The following is a 17,565-nucleotide window of genomic DNA, read 5'->3' on the forward strand; positions in this document are numbered from 1 at the left end:
GGAGAAAGACCGCCACAGGTTTACGGTCCAAGGTTCTCCTCCGGCGGACCAGAGAGGATTCTGGGTAAGAACCCGACGAAGCGATGCGTCTGGGTCAGCTGTGACGGAAGGGCTGCTGGCCTGACGCCATCACCTGTGGACGGCGTGGCAGTGCCCTGATTAGGAGCTGAGGTCGCGGTCACTGGAAGTGTTCTGTATTTATACAATCGTAAACACGATGAAACAAATGGCGGGAAGGAGGAGGAGACGGCGGGATCGTTAACGAAGAGGAAAAACTGGTTATATAAGACGGTCTCTCTGCCAAGAAAAAGGAACACGGAAATAGCTTTTGGCCGCGATGAAAGTTTGATGTAGGAGAGATAAGGCTTTGTGAATGTCAACATCGCAAGGGGCCTGTCGGGTGTGATGCAACAAAAGGCAAACACACCGCTAGTCATTTTTAGCTTGAAGCTCTTGATAAAGACCTTAAAAGATACGGTAAAAACGGCTATGGTCAACATGAGACAAGGGTTATTCTATTCAAATATTTACAGTGATGCCTTTTATTTCGGGGATCAGTTCTACTTTTAGATAAAGCCTTTTCCACCGGTCCCACTTGAGCTGATCGTCCACTCAGCTCTGGATTTACAGTTTAAAGTGTCTTCAGTAACCATCCACTCTCTGTCCCACAGACTCTGCACTAATCGAGTTCCTCCGTGAATTAGTTAAATCAGCTGACCTTTCCGAATCAGTCTTAAGGTCATCGTTGTCTCATACGCATTGTCCATTGAGTGCACTTTGAATGCACTTTGTGTGTTCTAAGGGAGGGTTAAAGCTCTGTTAATAAACAAAGCGCGTCTTCCTAGTTTAGGTGCAACAACCACTGCTTATGTTCCCTGATAGAACCCAAAGTAGGACCTGTGTGGTCAGTCTGAATGGCAGATATTTTTGGAAACACACACACACACACACACACACACACACACACACACACACACACACACACACACACACACACACGCACACACACACACACAGACTAACGCACGCACGGGCACACACACAGAGTAACACACACACAGACTAACACACCCACACACACAAACCAACTAACACACACATAGACACACAAACAGGCTAACACACTCACACAGACACACACAAACAGACTAACATACACATAGACACACAAACACAGACACACAAACAGACGAACACACAAACTCACACAGACACACACACATGCAATTACACAAACACACAGACTAACACACACACACACGTACGAAGCCTGCCTGAGAGGTCAGAGGTTAAACGTAACCCATCAGAGGCATCGTAGTCACTGCATCTATCAACAGACAAAAGCAACGCCGCTGACTCACTAACAGAGGTTTGATCTCGTTAAAACAGACTGATCACCGTGTGGGCCGGGCTTGGAGACATGGGGACTAAAGTACCATAAGCACTATTTTAATTGGAGTAAATATTTCAATATCAAATAGTGATATTGATGCATTAAATATGCATACAGGATATTCAAGGAAGCTTGTATATTATATTTACTGCGTTAAGGGTCAAAACGGATATATAGCATAGATAACATCTTTGGAAAATAGTTTGCACCAATGGCGCCGTTTTGTGGCGATCTCACGTCACTGCAGTTATATTCTTACTTTTTATGGTGTGTGGATGCGTGTGTGCACAATGTGCATGTGTGTCCGCATGTGTGTGACCTTCCTGCCTGCGCGCAAAGGGACGAATAAGGACCATTTAATGACCCACCACATGAAATATGAGTCACGCACACAACGCCAAATCCGCAAACGGTGCTTTTAGCGGATAATGGATCGACGTGGACGTGGACACCGGCCTACTGGCCTGCGCGTCGCCGCCGGAGCCAACAAGTGACCAATCATCAGTTGTCTCTTTTTAAAATAGACCTTCATCCGTCTGGCGTGTCTCGCCGCTCCCCATATAGGCTCCATTGAATATTTAAAATGTCATCATCAGCATCCGGCCGGCCCTTCGTCAGTGTCCGCTGTCGGTCGCCAGCAGACGGATCATCCACAGCTACGTCACGTGCTTTCATTTCCCGCCACCAGATCGTCTCTGATGTAGATTCTGTTCTTGCGCTACATGTCTAACTTTAGTATTTTCTATAACGGTTGGCCGAAGGAAAATTTTACCAAATTGAATTAGGTTGAATTTATTTTGTAGGCATATAAACAGAAATCTTTCTGATTATATAATGCTATATTTTAAGCTTTACACGCAAAATGGCAAGCATATTGCATTCATTTTGAACAAACATTATCGTAAATACTATTGGACTGTAATTGTCGAAGTCAAACACAACTGAATTCATGTAAAGTTAAGTTTCTTCTCTGGAAGCTCCTGTTCAGTCTTTTTGTTTACCATGGATGCTATGCAAATCAAAAATCGATACACAATGTAAGCTATTTAATCAGAGCAATAAAGCTGAAATTTCACAAATAAAGTTGATTCTATTTTTTAATGACAAAACAGCATTTCACAACATTTAGAATTGAGTTTTATTGGCAGTAGGAATGTTATTTTTTGACCAGTGTAACAGATAGCAGCATAGAAAAAACAGATAAACGAACAAAAATCCGAAATTCGGTATAAAACATAGAGCCTAATCAGAAAGGCAAAAATCACGTCATGATTAAAAATAGATAAAAAAGCGACGGGATAGGTCAAAGGATAAACTGTCAGGTTTATCCAAGGATTTATGTATTTACAGTAGCATTAAAGAATCACATAATAGTTTATAAAATAGATTAGTATAATCACATTGCGGTAATGGAATGAGGTGCAGCTGGTAAACATGCACCCATTCGGTTAAAAGCAGCTCGCTTTACTCAAGATAATCGATTTCACTTCTTTTTTTTCTTTCAGTCATCAATAATCGATTTCCCGGCGTCCTCTCGAAAGCACACAAATGTGCTCTATTGCACATGGGACACACAGCTGAAGCTTTAGTAGTAGTAGTTATAATAATAATCAAAATAATAATCGTCATAGTAGCGATGCAAAGGTCTCCAAAATCAATTGGAGAAGACTTTTGTCTTTGGTACCAATGGAATAATGTTTCCATATAAAAAAATTGAATATGGCGAAAAAGATTAAAAAATAAATTGATATATAACTGTTGATTTGACCCACGTCACATGACCTTGGGACTCTCCTGACCTCTGAACTCTGACCTCTGACCTCGTCCATCACAGGATGACACAGTTGGAGGCTGAAGGCTCAGGGACGCTGCAGAGAGAAGAGAACACGACAAATGCAAAATAAATTAAGATTCAACGTTAACTCTGAAAATATAAATTCTGAACAGTCAAGCCACAAGTCACAATGTGGTGTGTTTCAACCGTATGGGGTATTATAATTGGTATAAACACGTTATAAAAACAGGGACTATTATAAGACGACTCATAGGGAGGGGTCCGGGCGCGCTCCGTGGGCTCACAGCTCGCCTGAGGGGACGGGGGGGACGGGGGGCGGGGGGGGTGGAATAATACTTAGATAAGCGGAGTTTAGAGCGGTAAACGCTCCAGAGATGGGACCGCAGAACGGCTTCATCGCCGGGGGCAACGGGGTGATCGTCATTTCTGATCAATTCAAACCATAACGACTTTGGTAATAACAGAAACAATGGAAACGAGAAGGTAGAAATACTCAGTACTTATTATATTTGTATTCGATATTTTTTTAAATATATAGAAATTCTTAGCAAACACGTTTGTGTCTGTGTGTGCGTGTGCGTGTGCGTGTGTGTGTGTTACAGAAACAAGGGAGTAGAAAAGGTAAAAACACACAGTAGATATTTGCGGGTGTGCTCTTTGCTCCTTGATGTGCGTGTTTGTGTTTGTCTCCTTGTGGAGATCTTTTAAAAACCTAAAAAACTAAGCAGGTTTACTCAACCTAATTGTGTGTGTGTGTGTGTGTGTGTGTGTGTGTGTGTGTGTGTGTGTGTGTGTGTGTGTGTGTGTGTGTGTGTGTGTGTGTGTGTGTGTGTGTGTGTGTGTGTGTGTGTGTGTGTGTGTGTATCTGTTTGTGTGTGTGTGTGTGTGTGTGCGTGTAAGCATACAGTATATTCAAGCTCTTTATTCAAGCAACAAACACTCACAAACAATCTCTCCCTCTCACCAAGGCTCTGTACTGCAGACTGAAAGAGTCAGGGTGGGGCTGAGGGCGTTAAGTATGGTGTCAGGAAACACCTGCTGCCACTGATTGGCCCAAACCATTTTCCCTTGTATCAAAGGAGGACACTGGACATTGACTTTGGACATTAATGAGCGACAAGCCTAAATGCACTAGTGAAAAGGGTTAGGGAGAGAGAGAGAGAGAGAGAGAGAGAGAGAGAGAGAGAGAGAGAGAGAGAGAGAGAGAGAGATTGAAACAGCTGATAGTACATTAACATTGTGTAGCAGCAGGCCAGATAACCTGACAGCACGTTGCCTCGTGGAGAAACTACACAATCTCGGGTTAAACCTACAATTTACTCTTCACTTCCCTGTACTGAACTACAGATGACTCATTTACTTTCCTTCAAAGATTGGAACGACACTTGACACAGGAATGTTCAGGAAATATGTGACATATTCTAATGCAGTAGGAATAGTATAACAAATTCATCATACTAATTACCTGAATGATGTCGAATTCTGGATAGCAAAAATCATAATAATAAAATCAATATGTAGCCCATAAATCAATACACAAATAACGTTTCTCACTTCAGCATATGAATGATATCCTACAGTATATGCACAATTCCATAACATGTGTTTTACCTGCATTCACCTATGTCAGAAACAAGCAAGCCTTCTAATAGGGGTCTAAATAAATAGTCTCCAAACGTTAGGAGTCTTACCGGTCAACAAGACGTACGAACGATGAGAGCTGCAGAACCAAAAGCATATGGTTATTAATATGAGGGTCATGTATAAGGCGCGCACTGCACTGTCCGTCCACGGGACACCTGCGTCACGCCGCGTCCTGCTACGCAGTCCAACACCCCCATCTAGTGGCCACTTGACGCCACTGTACCTCATTCTTCCGTCACACTTGTCTTCGATCATCAATCTCCACTTCCTACTTCAGCCGGGGATCTCCATCCAGCCCGCGCCAGTTCGTCGATTGCAACTACCCAGTTCGTATCGGTCCTGTCAGCATTCTCTAGACCCAGTTCAGTGTTCCCGTTCTCTTGATAACCCTCTCCCCTCTTCCCTAGTTCTCCGTCCTTCACTCTGCCTACCTGTCGCAGAACCCCTGCCTGCCCGACTACCTGCCTGTCTGACGCTGAACCCTCGCCGCCGCGACTTTCCGTCTCGTAAACGGTCGTTGCCATTTGAAACGGTCGATGCCATTTCCGAACATTTCCGATTGCGTCCGCTCTCCGATCTTGAATTGATTAGCCGCGTTGCCCAATCAGCGTTGAGCTTGACCCGACGTCACTGGAAGAGAGTAGTGAGCTTGGACAGAAGCATACGGCCGACATCTTTCTTTATTCTGTGTGGAAATAGTAACATAGTTACGCCATTAAATGCTTTTATGGAAACATTTTTAACGAGAAATGGGCATTTTACTTTCATAATGTTCGCTCGGTGAATGTGAAGGATGTTTGGTTTGATAGTTATGACGAAGAGGGAACGCTCCGTTCACTTACATGGACAGAGTCTCTGGTTGCTAAGCAACCTCAACGTCTTGGCGGACTATATATCTGCTGATCAACACTACGAATGCTGGAAACACACCAGACACACCATGTGAAGTTATTTAACCCGATTATTGTTATTTATATCCGAGCATATCAGTCTTTATCATGGGTGTCTTTACGGGGACAGTTGCTGTTGGCATCTTACATTCAAAGGCCAACTGTGAATAATGTACTTAAGGTAATCATCCTTAAATTGTATTGATGAATAGCTGACAGATGTAAGTTTATTTTATTCAAATATCATCCCTTAAATTCAAATTGTTGCTAAGCAAAAGAGCCATTATAGCAAAAAGTGTTGCAACTGTCCCAGGTCTCCTCTATTCAATCAATCATTATGTATGACTGGCATAGATAGTTTCATAATTACTCACGGCAACTGAGCGGAAAAAAACATTCCACCCTGTGCTGTTTTTAACTGACTCCAAGAGCGGACGCAATCGGACATGGTCGGAAATGGCATCGACCGTTTCACGAAGCATTCGGAATTCAAGATCGGAGAGCGGACGCAATCGGAAATGTTCGGAAATGGCATCGACCGTTTCAAATGGCAACGACCGTTTACGAGACGGAAAGTCGCCTCGCCGCCCTGTTCCCTAACAACGTGTCCCTCCACGGTACACCTGATTTCCCCACTCCCTCGCTGCCCAGCACAGCCAGTTTGATGTCATTCATGTTCGCGTCCAACCGTTAGTTTCGATAACCGCAAACTAAATACCAACACTTAACGTCCTGCAGAATACAATAAAACAAACGATTGCTATGATTAGCTGAGCATTCTTTTACGCTTTTAAAACGACAAAAGACATATACGGTAATATTATACGCAACACAGAGCCACTGTCCGGGGTCTGAGCCAGACTGCACTGAGCGCTCGCTGGCTGCTCGGAGCATAGACATCTTATAGGTAGACGGAGCATCGAATGCTACCGCCTACTGGCGCTGACGAGACGCGGGGCCGCCATCTTGGAGTGGTCATCCGCTCCACTCAGTGTAATCCGTTTGGCTGGAGCAATGAACTGTCAGCGCATTTAATTAATCATACCTCACTGAATACCACTGATTTTCATGCAGTTTTTTGTCATACGTGTAGCTATGATAAAGGCCACATGGTTTGGCGTGTTTTATTATTCAATACTAATTATACCAATAGTACGGTAATGTTAAATCGTGCATGTGAAAAGTAATCCCCCGATTCCTATTATGGATTGTCCGCCGATTTGAGCAGGAATACGCTGAACAACAGCCCGGCATCCTGTTTCTGCTGCTGTTGCTGCTCCCGGTTGACCACTCCAAGATGGCGGCCGTATTTCTCACGTCCCAGCAGCCAATGGTCCGTCTACCTATAAGATGTCTATGGCTCGGAGCGCTTTGGGTCTTTTCTCTGTGCGTGTGACGTCAACGCCCAGGCCAAGCCCACATGGGCAGGATGACCCACGTGGGCAGGACCGTGGTCCGTGTACTTTGCGGCCAATGGATTTTCGTTTTGAAATGAGAAAACCAAAATCGGGAAACGAGCTGTTTCCCGATTACCATATAGAGATAGGAAAACAAAAATCCGAAAATGACCCATTTTCCGAATTTTGTTTTGATAATAGAAAACGGAAAACGGTAAAACGACCAGTTATCTGATTTTCTTTGATGTGCTTAAACATGGACATCGGGAATTAAAATACTGCGTGGAAATCTTCTTTCTCAATTTTGCGAATATTTTTGTGTTGTGACCCGGAAGCTATCAGTAGTTGGCGCGCGGTGTATTTAATTTGGAGCCAAGCTATCAGTAGTTGGCGGTGTATTTCATTTGGAGCCAGACATCCTTGAGACGCACCTCAAAATGGCATTGCACGAATATGCAGGTTTTATTTCAGAACACCGAAATAATGGAATGTCCTGTGGGGATATCGCCACTGCGTTATGCACCCAGTTTGGAACTACACGGGGGTTTTCCGAGAGGAATGTGCGGAGGTGGTGTGCTGAGCAGGGGCTTGTCAGGGACTTCTGCCCTGATAGTCAACTTGAAGTTGAAGTCGCTGAAGGTATTCTCGAGGTAGGTTTTTTTTTATCATCCGCCTTTCACGATTACCGCTTTTGTTAAGCATACAAAGGAATGCTACTCTTACATAAAAAGCTGACCACAGTTATATGCAAAGTCGGGCATCTGACTGGTGCTAATGCAATTTTTGGATTTAATTCATAAACACGTTGGTTGTTAATCAACAGGAAATATTTCTGTATTTTTAAAAAATCCACGTCTTAATCTTAAATTTAAACTAAGATGATTTACTATTTATAATTAAATATATATATTTAAGCAATATAGTAGGCTGCGAGTGGGGTAGGTAAGGGATATTCCCACGGGTGGTGTTCGGCCGTAGGTAACAGCAGGTAACAGCAGGTAACAATATCGCTTACCTACCCCACTCGCACGAGTACTATATTGCTTTTATAAAACAATTTTATATTCAACCAATTAACATTTCAACACGAAGTTATTGATTTAAAAAATGTTAATTTCACCATTGTTTCTCCGCAACAAAAAATAGTTCCAGTCAACGTCTTGGTTTGGAATTACAAGAACTAACAGTTATCATCAGCGCGCTTTAGAATGTTTCATCGCAGAGTGATTTATTATTAGCTGTGAAAGTCCGAGTTGGGATGTCCTGGGATATTCCAACTCATGGAACGTCTCTCGTCCAATCAGAAACGGCTTAATAACTCGATAGAACCCAATTGTTTTATAATATGTATATATATTATGTATGCTAAACATCATACCTACACCCACCCCCCCAGACTGGATCGTCTTTTGGTCGAAAAATGATGACTGGATATCTATCCGCAAAAGGGGTTAAAGCTTCTGAAGGCAGAGTGGGCAATGTGTTGAGAAGTATTCATCAACCCTACCACATTGCAAGACAGCAGGTAAGGTCAAATAGCATTGTGTTTTCTACATTTCAATAGAACATACGTGTTGAGATTCTAATCATACGAATGAAAGATTATTGAGTTTTTATTATAATGGAATTCTTATATTTTAGGGTGCCCGGAATCTGAACCCCATACCCTACAATGCAGAATACATGGGTCACAAGCTGCATGTAGATCAGAATGAGAAGCTTGTTATGTTTGGAGTGACTCATGTTATGGCTATCGATGGTTTCAGCAAGAAGGTGGTCGGTCACTCCACCATGCCAATAAAGAACAACATCGTGATTTATGAGGAAGTGTACCGGTAAATTAACTTCACAGACTTTGTAAGGTGGAACCCAAAGTTGTCTCCTTAGGAGGACCCAGACTTGAACAAGTACATTAAAAAAGGTTAAAACCTAGATTTGTAATATGGAAATAATTAATTTGGAAAAAACAAAAAACTTTTTCCCTCTTCCAGTTTCTTAGTTAATCTTCCAGTTTTACTATTATTGATATCATTCCAATTTTGACAAAAAAATGTAATTGTCACTTTAGCTGGCCATGGCTAAGAGACTGATGCTGTTTATGTATATTTTACGTTTGTCGGTGATTTATCTTCAGGCCTGCTGTTCTTTCCTATGGAATATGGGACCAGGTCAGAGTTGACTGTGGGAAAGAATTCTATCTGGCTTTATTCATCCAGGAAAAACTGGCAGAACATCGACACAATACTCAAAGGCAGCCCTACCTTCAGACACCTTCTACAAGGGTAAAATAAATGTGTTGTTAAAAATTAATCCTGGTTTCTTGCCATTGAGGCGTATTTCTAATGAGGGCAGGCAGACTGACACTATCCTTATAACCTGCACAGAACCATGTGATAGAGAGAATGTGGTCGGAGGTGAATGCTCGAGTCAACTACCCTTTGAAGACAGCTCTGGTACAGCTGGTGGACCAGGAGGAACTGGACATGGAGGACAACACATCCAGGTATTGTGTGTCAAACCTGACATGCCAGCTGGCTAGGATTGGCATCACAAATGTCGTACAGGCATGGAATGCACACAGGATCCCAGGTATGATTAATTTCATTTTACTGGCGGTATTACAGGCATAACTTGCTAATAAAGCAGTGTAAATTAATTTTGATGTTCTATTGTAGAGTTCAATCTGAAATGGATTCACAAATGTGTAGCTCAAATTGCAACACTGCAAATCCAGTACTTTCTGTAGAGGGGCAGATTCAATTAGTAAAACATGTTATTAGTTAGAATCAAGTTTTTTGGACGTTGACCATGTTCTTGCTTTTTTAGATGACTTCTACAGGTTTGGAGTTGAATGTAAATGAATACATGCTCAAAGCACAGACATTCATCTTTAATTTGAGGGCATTTACATTGGGTGAATTTTGTAGGAATGACCCCCATCTGAATGAAGCTGTCATTATTGTCAACTCCAATATGCTGTGAAAGACAACTAAAATAACAAGTCAAAACATCATTGGCAAAATGATTACCTCCCCACAAGTGTAACCCCTTTAATCTCACTACTCACTTTACTGTCTTGCAGGAAGGGGAATACCAAACGAACTGGCTAAAGAAGGGTGTCCTGCAAAACTTTCTGAGGACCTTCTGCCAGTCGGTGCAGTTGCAGCTGACCTGTATCAGCAGGAAATGGGATCAGCCTTGAAAAGAGAATCCATTTTTGGAAGTGATCCTTTCCCCTCTGAAGAAGCCCAACAATGGACTGAAACTGAGTTTGGTTCTCTCTTTGATTTGCTATCCCTCTTCCAAAATGTGGTTAACCATAACTATGGCCCTTTTAAAAATGCAGTGAGGTCTCTGATTGATATCACCTCAAGACATGTGCGACCTGTTACACAGTGACCTGCAATGGTCAATGAAGAAGCAGTATACCAAAAATAACATTTTATTACAACAATGATAAAGTGGAAGTTGTCTTTTTTCTTTTCTTTTTTTTAAAACGGTCACACACAATATAAACATTACAACAAACAACATCTTTCTGGTCATGTACCCATAATAACATCCAACAAACAAACTGAGGTAGTTCCAGTAATGTAAACATAACAAACAATAACAAACAATTATCTATCAAATCAAATCAATTTCTCTCTCCTTGAAAAGTGACAAGGCAGCAGAGAGACCCTTCACTTCATGTATTTTATTTTCAAAGTCTCCTGCCCTGCATTTCAAGCAGTGGTCTGATGTGACTAACCACAGCTCCACACAGGTACGACATCCAATTATCAATTCACAGCATGTGGCGAACATGGGATCTGCCATTACAGCTGCAAGGTTAAAAAAATATATATTATAAATTGATGCAGAAAATAACATTTAATTGTTAGTTGCAATATAGAAGGAAATTAACTAAGCAATCAGAAGTGTGTTTTATCGCAGAGTGAATGTTGAAGATGGCGATGAACACCCGTGACAGCTGGTCAGCGCAGTGCTTGAGGGTGGCAGGCGGCTATGTTTTGTACTGTAGAATGACCTACTGTTACATATCTTACACGTACCTTTACACACAAGACATGCAAAGGCTTCCTTTAAGGGCTGCAAACCGACATTTGCCATTATCTCCTCCTTTTGAGACTTGGCCAGCTGAGACAGCTGGTTGATTGAATTAGTGACCTCTTGGAGACTCCCGGCGGCTTGCTTCAGCTGGTCAACACGTCCAAGGACCTCCTGCAGGCTTGAATCTCCATCCCTTCGACTTAAATGTATGAACAGAAAAGAAAGGATTAAAGATTTTTTTCAAATGGTGCATATGAACAAATGTTTGAATATCTTTCTGAATATTTTATAAATCTTAATTTACTCTGTAAAAGCGTCAACCTATGAGACATTGTTGTCATATAATTGAATCATAATGACTTCATTCATGATCATCACTCAAAAAAGCAGACCAAATTAAGTTCAAATAATAATTATTCTTCCACTCTACTTTCTTTTTCCTTTCTTAACTTTTGCATTACACTGGTATTTCCTTCAGGAAGTTTTAGTTCATATATGAATTTGCCTACAGATCAAATGTTGTATTACCTTGTTTTAGCTCTTCTCCCATTCTGAAACTCCACAAAGTCACTTTCAGGCACAGCATATATTTTTCTTGAGTTCTGTTTCCAGAACTGGGAACCTAAGAAGTCAGAAAACATTAACTTCACTTCTGTTTTTAAAAGGGGTCATTGACTTTTTGGGGGTATTTCACACGGTTCCTTACGGTCTCCGAATAGGGTATGTAACATTGGTTGGGCTGTAAACAAACACGTGTTATTTATTTGAATGAAACACAGTCAGGGACATGAAATAACGTTAGCCACATTGCCAATAAACTAAACCATCACATCTACCGATAATAGAAACAGGGAGGATACGTTAGCAACAACATAATACTACAGCTTGCGGTTGTAATGAACAAAGGGTCAGAACAGCACCTTTTCAGCTACATCTTCTTAGCAAATCCTGCTTTACATACCTACCGGTTTCTAATTGTGAGATTTGCATATGAAAGAAGTGTCAATGGACTTTAAGGGTTCATTGTATGTACATTTTACCCACTGAACTGTCGTTAATCAACTGTGACAAGGTAAATTTGTTTTTTGCAATCAATGACTCCTTTAAAAATCAACATTAAGGTTAATTAGAAACCACAAATTAGAAGCAAGTTTCTGATCATACAACTTACTTCTTGTGCCCTCAGAGTCCATTATTTCGTTTCCTTGGGTGTCCGTCAAGGTAATAGGCTCATCAGAGCCCACGGCATCTTGAACTTTGGCCGAAATTCGTTCAACGCAGGCCTCAGCTTCCAAAAAGCGCACAACTACTGTCCTGGAAGGACTGAGTTTCTCATTAACAATTTCTGCCAGATGGATTGACCTGGGGATAAATCAGACCGTCTTAAAATCACACCTATGGGCCTAAAATGATATTTATATATTATAGGACGAGATTTTAGCAGCAGAGATCAGTTACATATTTCACAAGTTACATATTTAACAAGTAACCTTTGGAATGATCTTCCCTGGAACAAGCTAGCTCCACTAGCTCGTGGAGTTCCAGCTCGTGGTGGTGGTGGTGGTGTTTCAGTGGAAAAACCAGACGCAGAAAAAGATGTGGCAGAAGCAGAAGCCGGTGAGGGTCGGCGCATGAACCCAAAAGCAGGGGCACCAGCAGCGGGTGGAAGGTGCTCTGCATCGCCGTGGACCTCATAATGACTGCGATTAGTTAGATTAATTATTGAAAAATGGCCTGCTGGCTCTGGAAATATTGCCGTGTTGGAGTCGTCCGTGATATAAAGACTGCTGCAACTGACCTGTTTAATAGAATTAAATGAAAAATACCATAAAGGATTAAAAAACATTGTAATTAAATAGTACAAATACTACTAATCCCGTGTTTCCATAACAAATATACATCACAGGTCAACATACTTAAAACAATTCATATATACATTAGGGCTGTGAAATGATAAAAAAAAAAAGTGTGGATTAATCTGTGGATTAATCATGATTTATCACATATTACCGATTTTCTCTGTATATTAATCATGACAAAAGACGGATATATACATTTAACATGTTTTCTTTTTTCATTAATGAAAAACTAAAACAATGGTGCTGCAACTCAGCAGTTCTTTAATAATAATTCATTTTATTTGTAACGCACTCTTCAGAAGTTTGTTCAGAAGAATCTCAGAGCGCCAAGTCTTTAGCAGTTCTCTTTGCTTTTCCATATGGAACATTAATATATCATCATCCCAAAAAGAATTCGGGCTTTTTAGCTATTGTTTGGTTGAATACAAATGTTTCTTATCTTTTCAAATCAAACAGAAATGATTTGGGCTTCTTAGCCAGTGGATGGTTGAAAATGTCTCTTTATTGTCAAACAACCATTGACCACACCATGACACAATATAGTCTTCCTTTCGCCAGCTGGTGTGGCAAACTACCTTGTTCACATTCCCTGATAGTAAAGCTGACGGCTTCTTTAGCACCATGTGTCCTGTGACTGACAAGTGACAACAACGTCTTTCACACGGCATTGTGGATGAAGGAGTGGCTAGATATTTGCGAGCCCTGGCAGTTAGATATTTAGCGAACTATGCTAACTAATCAATCTAGTAGAGAGAACATCCCTAAACAGTTATGTCATGTCAACTAGTATTATTACCACTACTAGTACATCACTAGTCTCTCCAACAAATGAGTTATTGTTAAAATCAAAATGTTAATGTTACCGTTTGTAAAATTGCATGTGGGAACTGGAAGTCAAAAAACTATTTTGCGCTCAAAAAATAGCCGCGGCTATGCTAACATTAACTCATTCTACCTGTCGTAGAATGACATGCCACCAAGCTAAGGCGCTGTGAACTGTGTGAGCATTTTTTTTGCAATGGATAAAAGTGTCAATTATAAGTTGAAAAGTAACATCACCTGAAAAATCCTGCAAATTTTGTCTGCAGACATGTCCTCTTGCTTCATAGTCAGCCGTTTGGGTCCGCGAAACAATATGAAGCTCTCCATTTCCATTCCATGCAATGTAACGGTTAAGCTTGTGAGAGGAACTTCCGGGTCACAACACAAAATCTTCGCAAAATTGAGAAAGAAGATTTCCACGCAGTATTTTAATTCCCGATGTCAATGTTTAAGCACATCAAAGAAAATCAGATAACTGGTCGTTTTACCGTTTTCCGTTTTCTATTATCAAAACAAAATTCGGAAAATGGGTCATTTTCGGATTTTTGTTTTCCTATCTCTATATGGTAATCGGGAAACAGCTCGTTTCCCGATTTTGGTTTTCTCATTTCAAAACGAAAATCCATTGGCCGCAAAGTACACGGACCGACCGTCCACACTTTACAGCTGATGGAAAGCCGCACGGAAATCAAGCATGGACATGGGGCGTGGCGTAATAAGGTGAATAGGCTGTGGCTGTTTTCCCAAAGTGAAGGCTGCAGCCTTGCTAGAACACATAGTCGCGTCCTATGGAGATAAGGCTAGAGTGCTGCGTGTTTGTAGCATTCAGAGTTTGGAACGACTTGCCAGTGTGGAAGCGCTTTCGGATTTTAAATATTGCTCCAGTGTTAAATATGCTAATGTTTTAATTGTTGAAATTGTTACTGGCGACAGTATTTTTTTTTAAAACCACCTACTTATATTACATATTACATATTAAAACAAATCAATCCATGCAAAATATAGCCTATATAGCCTATAAAACGTTTGAAAGAAATCGCACAGGTTCCGCATCTTGGGAGCCTAGCCACGCCCTACTTCATGACGTACAGGATGCAGAAATATTCTTGTTTTTTAGCATTGTTAGCATTGTAGCATCATAAGCGAGAGCAGGGCCGTCGGACTGCGCGGGAAAGGTGGACAGTTGTGGGGGGGGCCCAAGGCAGAGGGGGGGCCCATGGCAAAAAAAAAAAAAGATGTATTTTTTCTTATTTCTTTTGAATTATCCACCAGCCCATAGTGCTAGGAGTCGCACACGGCCACGTCCCCCCCGTCAACAATTGTTCTCTACCCCCCCCCCGTCAACAATTCAGCGCAGGGGGCTGGTAGGGGGAATTCGGGGGGGGGGGGGGCATCAGTACCTCTTGTATACAGGGCCCAGGATTTGGTGCCACGGCCCTGAGCGAGAGGTCTGAGCGATCGCAGTCGCATTGTTTACCGACCATGGAGGTATAAGTTACTAATTCCCTGATGATTCTCTATAGGCCTATGTTTAACAATTATTATTTTAGATTAGTTTTCCACTTTTTGACTTTATGAGGCCACGTTTATACGTAGCAGGGTATTTATAGAAACAAATATTTCCCCCGATCTGTTTTAAAAAATAACACGCAACATCGTTTTCAAAAAAGTTGTCGTTTACATCAAAACGCATAAATACGCCGTCGAGCGCCATTATAACTATGCCAAACCTATGGGCGGCAGTGTAGGGAGAAGGATAAAGCCATGCAAGCCAATCAGAATCCTCAGAATCAACAACAACGAATAACACGAGCGTCTTCCTGTAACTTTAAACATGGGGCTCTCATATGACGTTAAGCATTTCCTGGTGCATAATGTGACGCTTCAGAACCTAAAACCCCGTTTCTCCCCGTTGACACGACAACACATAACCGGCCTTTTCAGAAATCTCCACTTTGGCCGAAGTTTTCAGAAATGATTGTTTTCAGTGATAAAAACAGCGTTTTCGTGTAAATGAGAGGCCAAACCGCGTGGAAATATCTGCATTTTCCCTTTGTGTAAACGGGGCCTAAGAAAAGCACATAGACCATTCCAAGATGGCGGCCCCGCGTCTCGTCAGCGCCAGTAGGCGGTAGCGTTCGATGCTCCGTCTATGATAAAAGATGTCTATGCCAAGCCCCAACCACAGCGAGTTCTATCAGCATCCAATGTGGAAATGACAAACATTGCAGTAGCACCGGGTGGCCACTACGAGGTGGTACCAAAAGTGAGCAATTCTTCGTTGACTTAGGGGCCCCTCACACTAGGGCCACGGCCCCGTGCCCGAGCTCATTTGCATACTAAAGTCTAGAACGTTTGGCTAGTGTGACCACACCATCCGTTTTTCCAGCACGGAACAGCCCCTTGGCCACGGCACACTTGGGAGAGGTGTGCCTTGGCCAAATATATACAGATGTTAATGAGATGACACGCGCACGCGCACGGATACGCAACGTGAGCTGGATGACGTAGTCCTTGCGCGAACCATCTTTCTTTAAAGGTCCATGCCCTTCTCCCCCACAACAATCATTTTAAACAATGGCGGCAAGCGTTTCATTAGTGGGTTTACGTTGGTGCAATAGTGAAGTCGAGTGTTTACTTGAAATCTGGGCCGAAGACAGCATTCACGTTGTTGTTCTCCATTGTTGTTATGGCGGCGAGGACGCTTGGTGATGATGTATTTATCGTATTACGACGTGATGACGTATGTATGAAGGAGCAATCGTGCCCAGGCCACAGCCTTTGGGAGCAGTGTGACCACGGGCCAGCGGGGGGAGTGGGGAGGGGGGGAATCGTGCTCAATCTTCCTGCAGCACGGAACCGGCAAACGGCCCTAGTGTGAGTGGCCCCTAACTTGTTAAACAGGCCGCTTTCACAGTCTTATTAAACCTATTTACAGCCTGGTCCAAAAAAAACATTCTAGTCAGTATGTTTAGTTCATATCTCCATGACAACACTGAGGGGGGCGATTGAGTGACAGCTAGCCGCTGACCCTCACCTCGCATCGGGGGCCCGGAAATTACGTCAAAAGTGCAACTCGGAAGGCTGGCGTCCGAGGATTCAGGAACACGGCATGAGTTGTCAGAGGTCAGAGCTCTCTGTCCATGCTTCATATTTTTATAAACTGATTATTATTCATAAGAGGTTAGTCTGGGAGGAGTATGAACTTGGAGGGCAACTGGTCCAACAGGAAGAAGACTAGATACTGCAGTCCACTCTTATCAATAGGTTGATCAGATTTAAGATTCATGCTGTGTAGAATGCTCCCTGTTAGACTGCGGGCATCGAACCCAGAACCTTCCAGCCTGGAGTCAAGCCTCAGGTTGACGTTAATAATGACTGTTTCTTCTTGTGTCTTCTTGCGTCCTTGGGAGACTTTAAAGGTACTTGGGACAGTATGAACTGTTGTTATATTTGCAGTGCGGCATTATGATTGACATTATTTAGACACTAACAACATCTTGGTTACTGAAGGCGGTTAAACGTCATCATGTACTGGGTCCTGTTATCTGTGGACCTGCATCACTGATCTGGGTGTGATTTCATACCACAAGTCTATGTACGGTCCTGCCTTCATAGCGGTTTAACCAGCACAGTGAGCAGTTGGTATGATATCCGCAAGTTGAACTTGATCTTATCAGACACGTTTGATGCCCTTTGAGGCCTTCTGTGT

The 17,565-nt window shown here is 42.2% G+C and overlaps 1 protein-coding gene and 2 long non-coding RNA genes across 4 annotated transcripts in view; 1 reads left to right on the top strand and 2 right to left on the bottom strand.

Moving 5' to 3' along the window:
- Positions 1–6,487, bottom strand: part of LOC130381830 (uncharacterized) — a 43,509-nt gene extending 37,022 nt beyond the window's left edge. Inside the window, exon 1 of the long non-coding RNA XR_008895478.1 lies at positions 6,346–6,487. This is a non-coding gene — a long non-coding RNA (uncharacterized LOC130381830). The remainder of the gene's footprint in view (positions 1–6,345) is intronic.
- A 685-nt stretch (positions 6,488–7,172) lies between these two features.
- On the top strand, positions 7,173–10,894 carry LOC130381824 (uncharacterized). Of its 2 annotated transcripts, XM_056589609.1 has the most exons (6): positions 7,173–7,769; positions 8,516–8,644; positions 8,761–8,954; positions 9,254–9,401; positions 9,504–9,708; positions 10,202–10,894. In XM_056589609.1, the coding sequence occupies exons 1-6, from the start codon at positions 7,557–7,559 to the stop codon at positions 10,516–10,518; spliced, it is 1,206 nt and encodes a 401-aa protein (XP_056445584.1). In that variant the 5' UTR covers positions 7,173–7,556; the 3' UTR covers positions 10,519–10,894. The 2 variants fall into 2 exon arrangements, with proteins under 2 accessions (XP_056445584.1, XP_056445586.1); XM_056589611.1 differs by having other exon boundaries at positions 9,504–10,894.
- Positions 10,895–10,907: 13 nt separating this feature from the next.
- On the bottom strand, positions 10,908–13,760 carry LOC130381831 (uncharacterized). The gene is made up of 5 exons (XR_008895479.1): positions 12,663–13,760; positions 12,344–12,534; positions 11,701–11,911; positions 11,175–11,371; positions 10,908–10,943 (listed from the first exon to the last, which is right to left on the bottom strand). It is a non-coding gene; the product is annotated as an uncharacterized LOC130381831 (long non-coding RNA).
- Between the last annotated feature and the right edge of the window lie 3,805 nt (positions 13,761–17,565).

This window comes from Gadus chalcogrammus, chromosome 4 (assembly GCF_026213295.1).
Source record: "Gadus chalcogrammus isolate NIFS_2021 chromosome 4, NIFS_Gcha_1.0, whole genome shotgun sequence".
NCBI classification, from domain to species: domain Eukaryota; kingdom Metazoa; phylum Chordata; class Actinopteri; order Gadiformes; family Gadidae; genus Gadus; species Gadus chalcogrammus.

What these genes read in the sequence shown, in the direction of transcription:
- LOC130381824 (XM_056589609.1), top strand. Translation starts at nt 7,557, where the DNA reads ATGGCATTGCACGAATATGCAGGTTTTATTTCAGAACACCGAAATAAT. An exon ending in TCGCTGAAGGTATTCTCGAG is followed by an intron (nt 7,770 to 8,515) that starts GTAGGTTTTTTT and finishes CCACCCCCCCAG; the next exon opens with ACTGGATCGTCTTTTGGTCG. An exon ending in ATTTATGAGGAAGTGTACCG is followed by an intron (nt 8,955 to 9,253) that starts GTAAATTAACTT and finishes ATTTATCTTCAG; the next exon opens with GCCTGCTGTTCTTTCCTATG.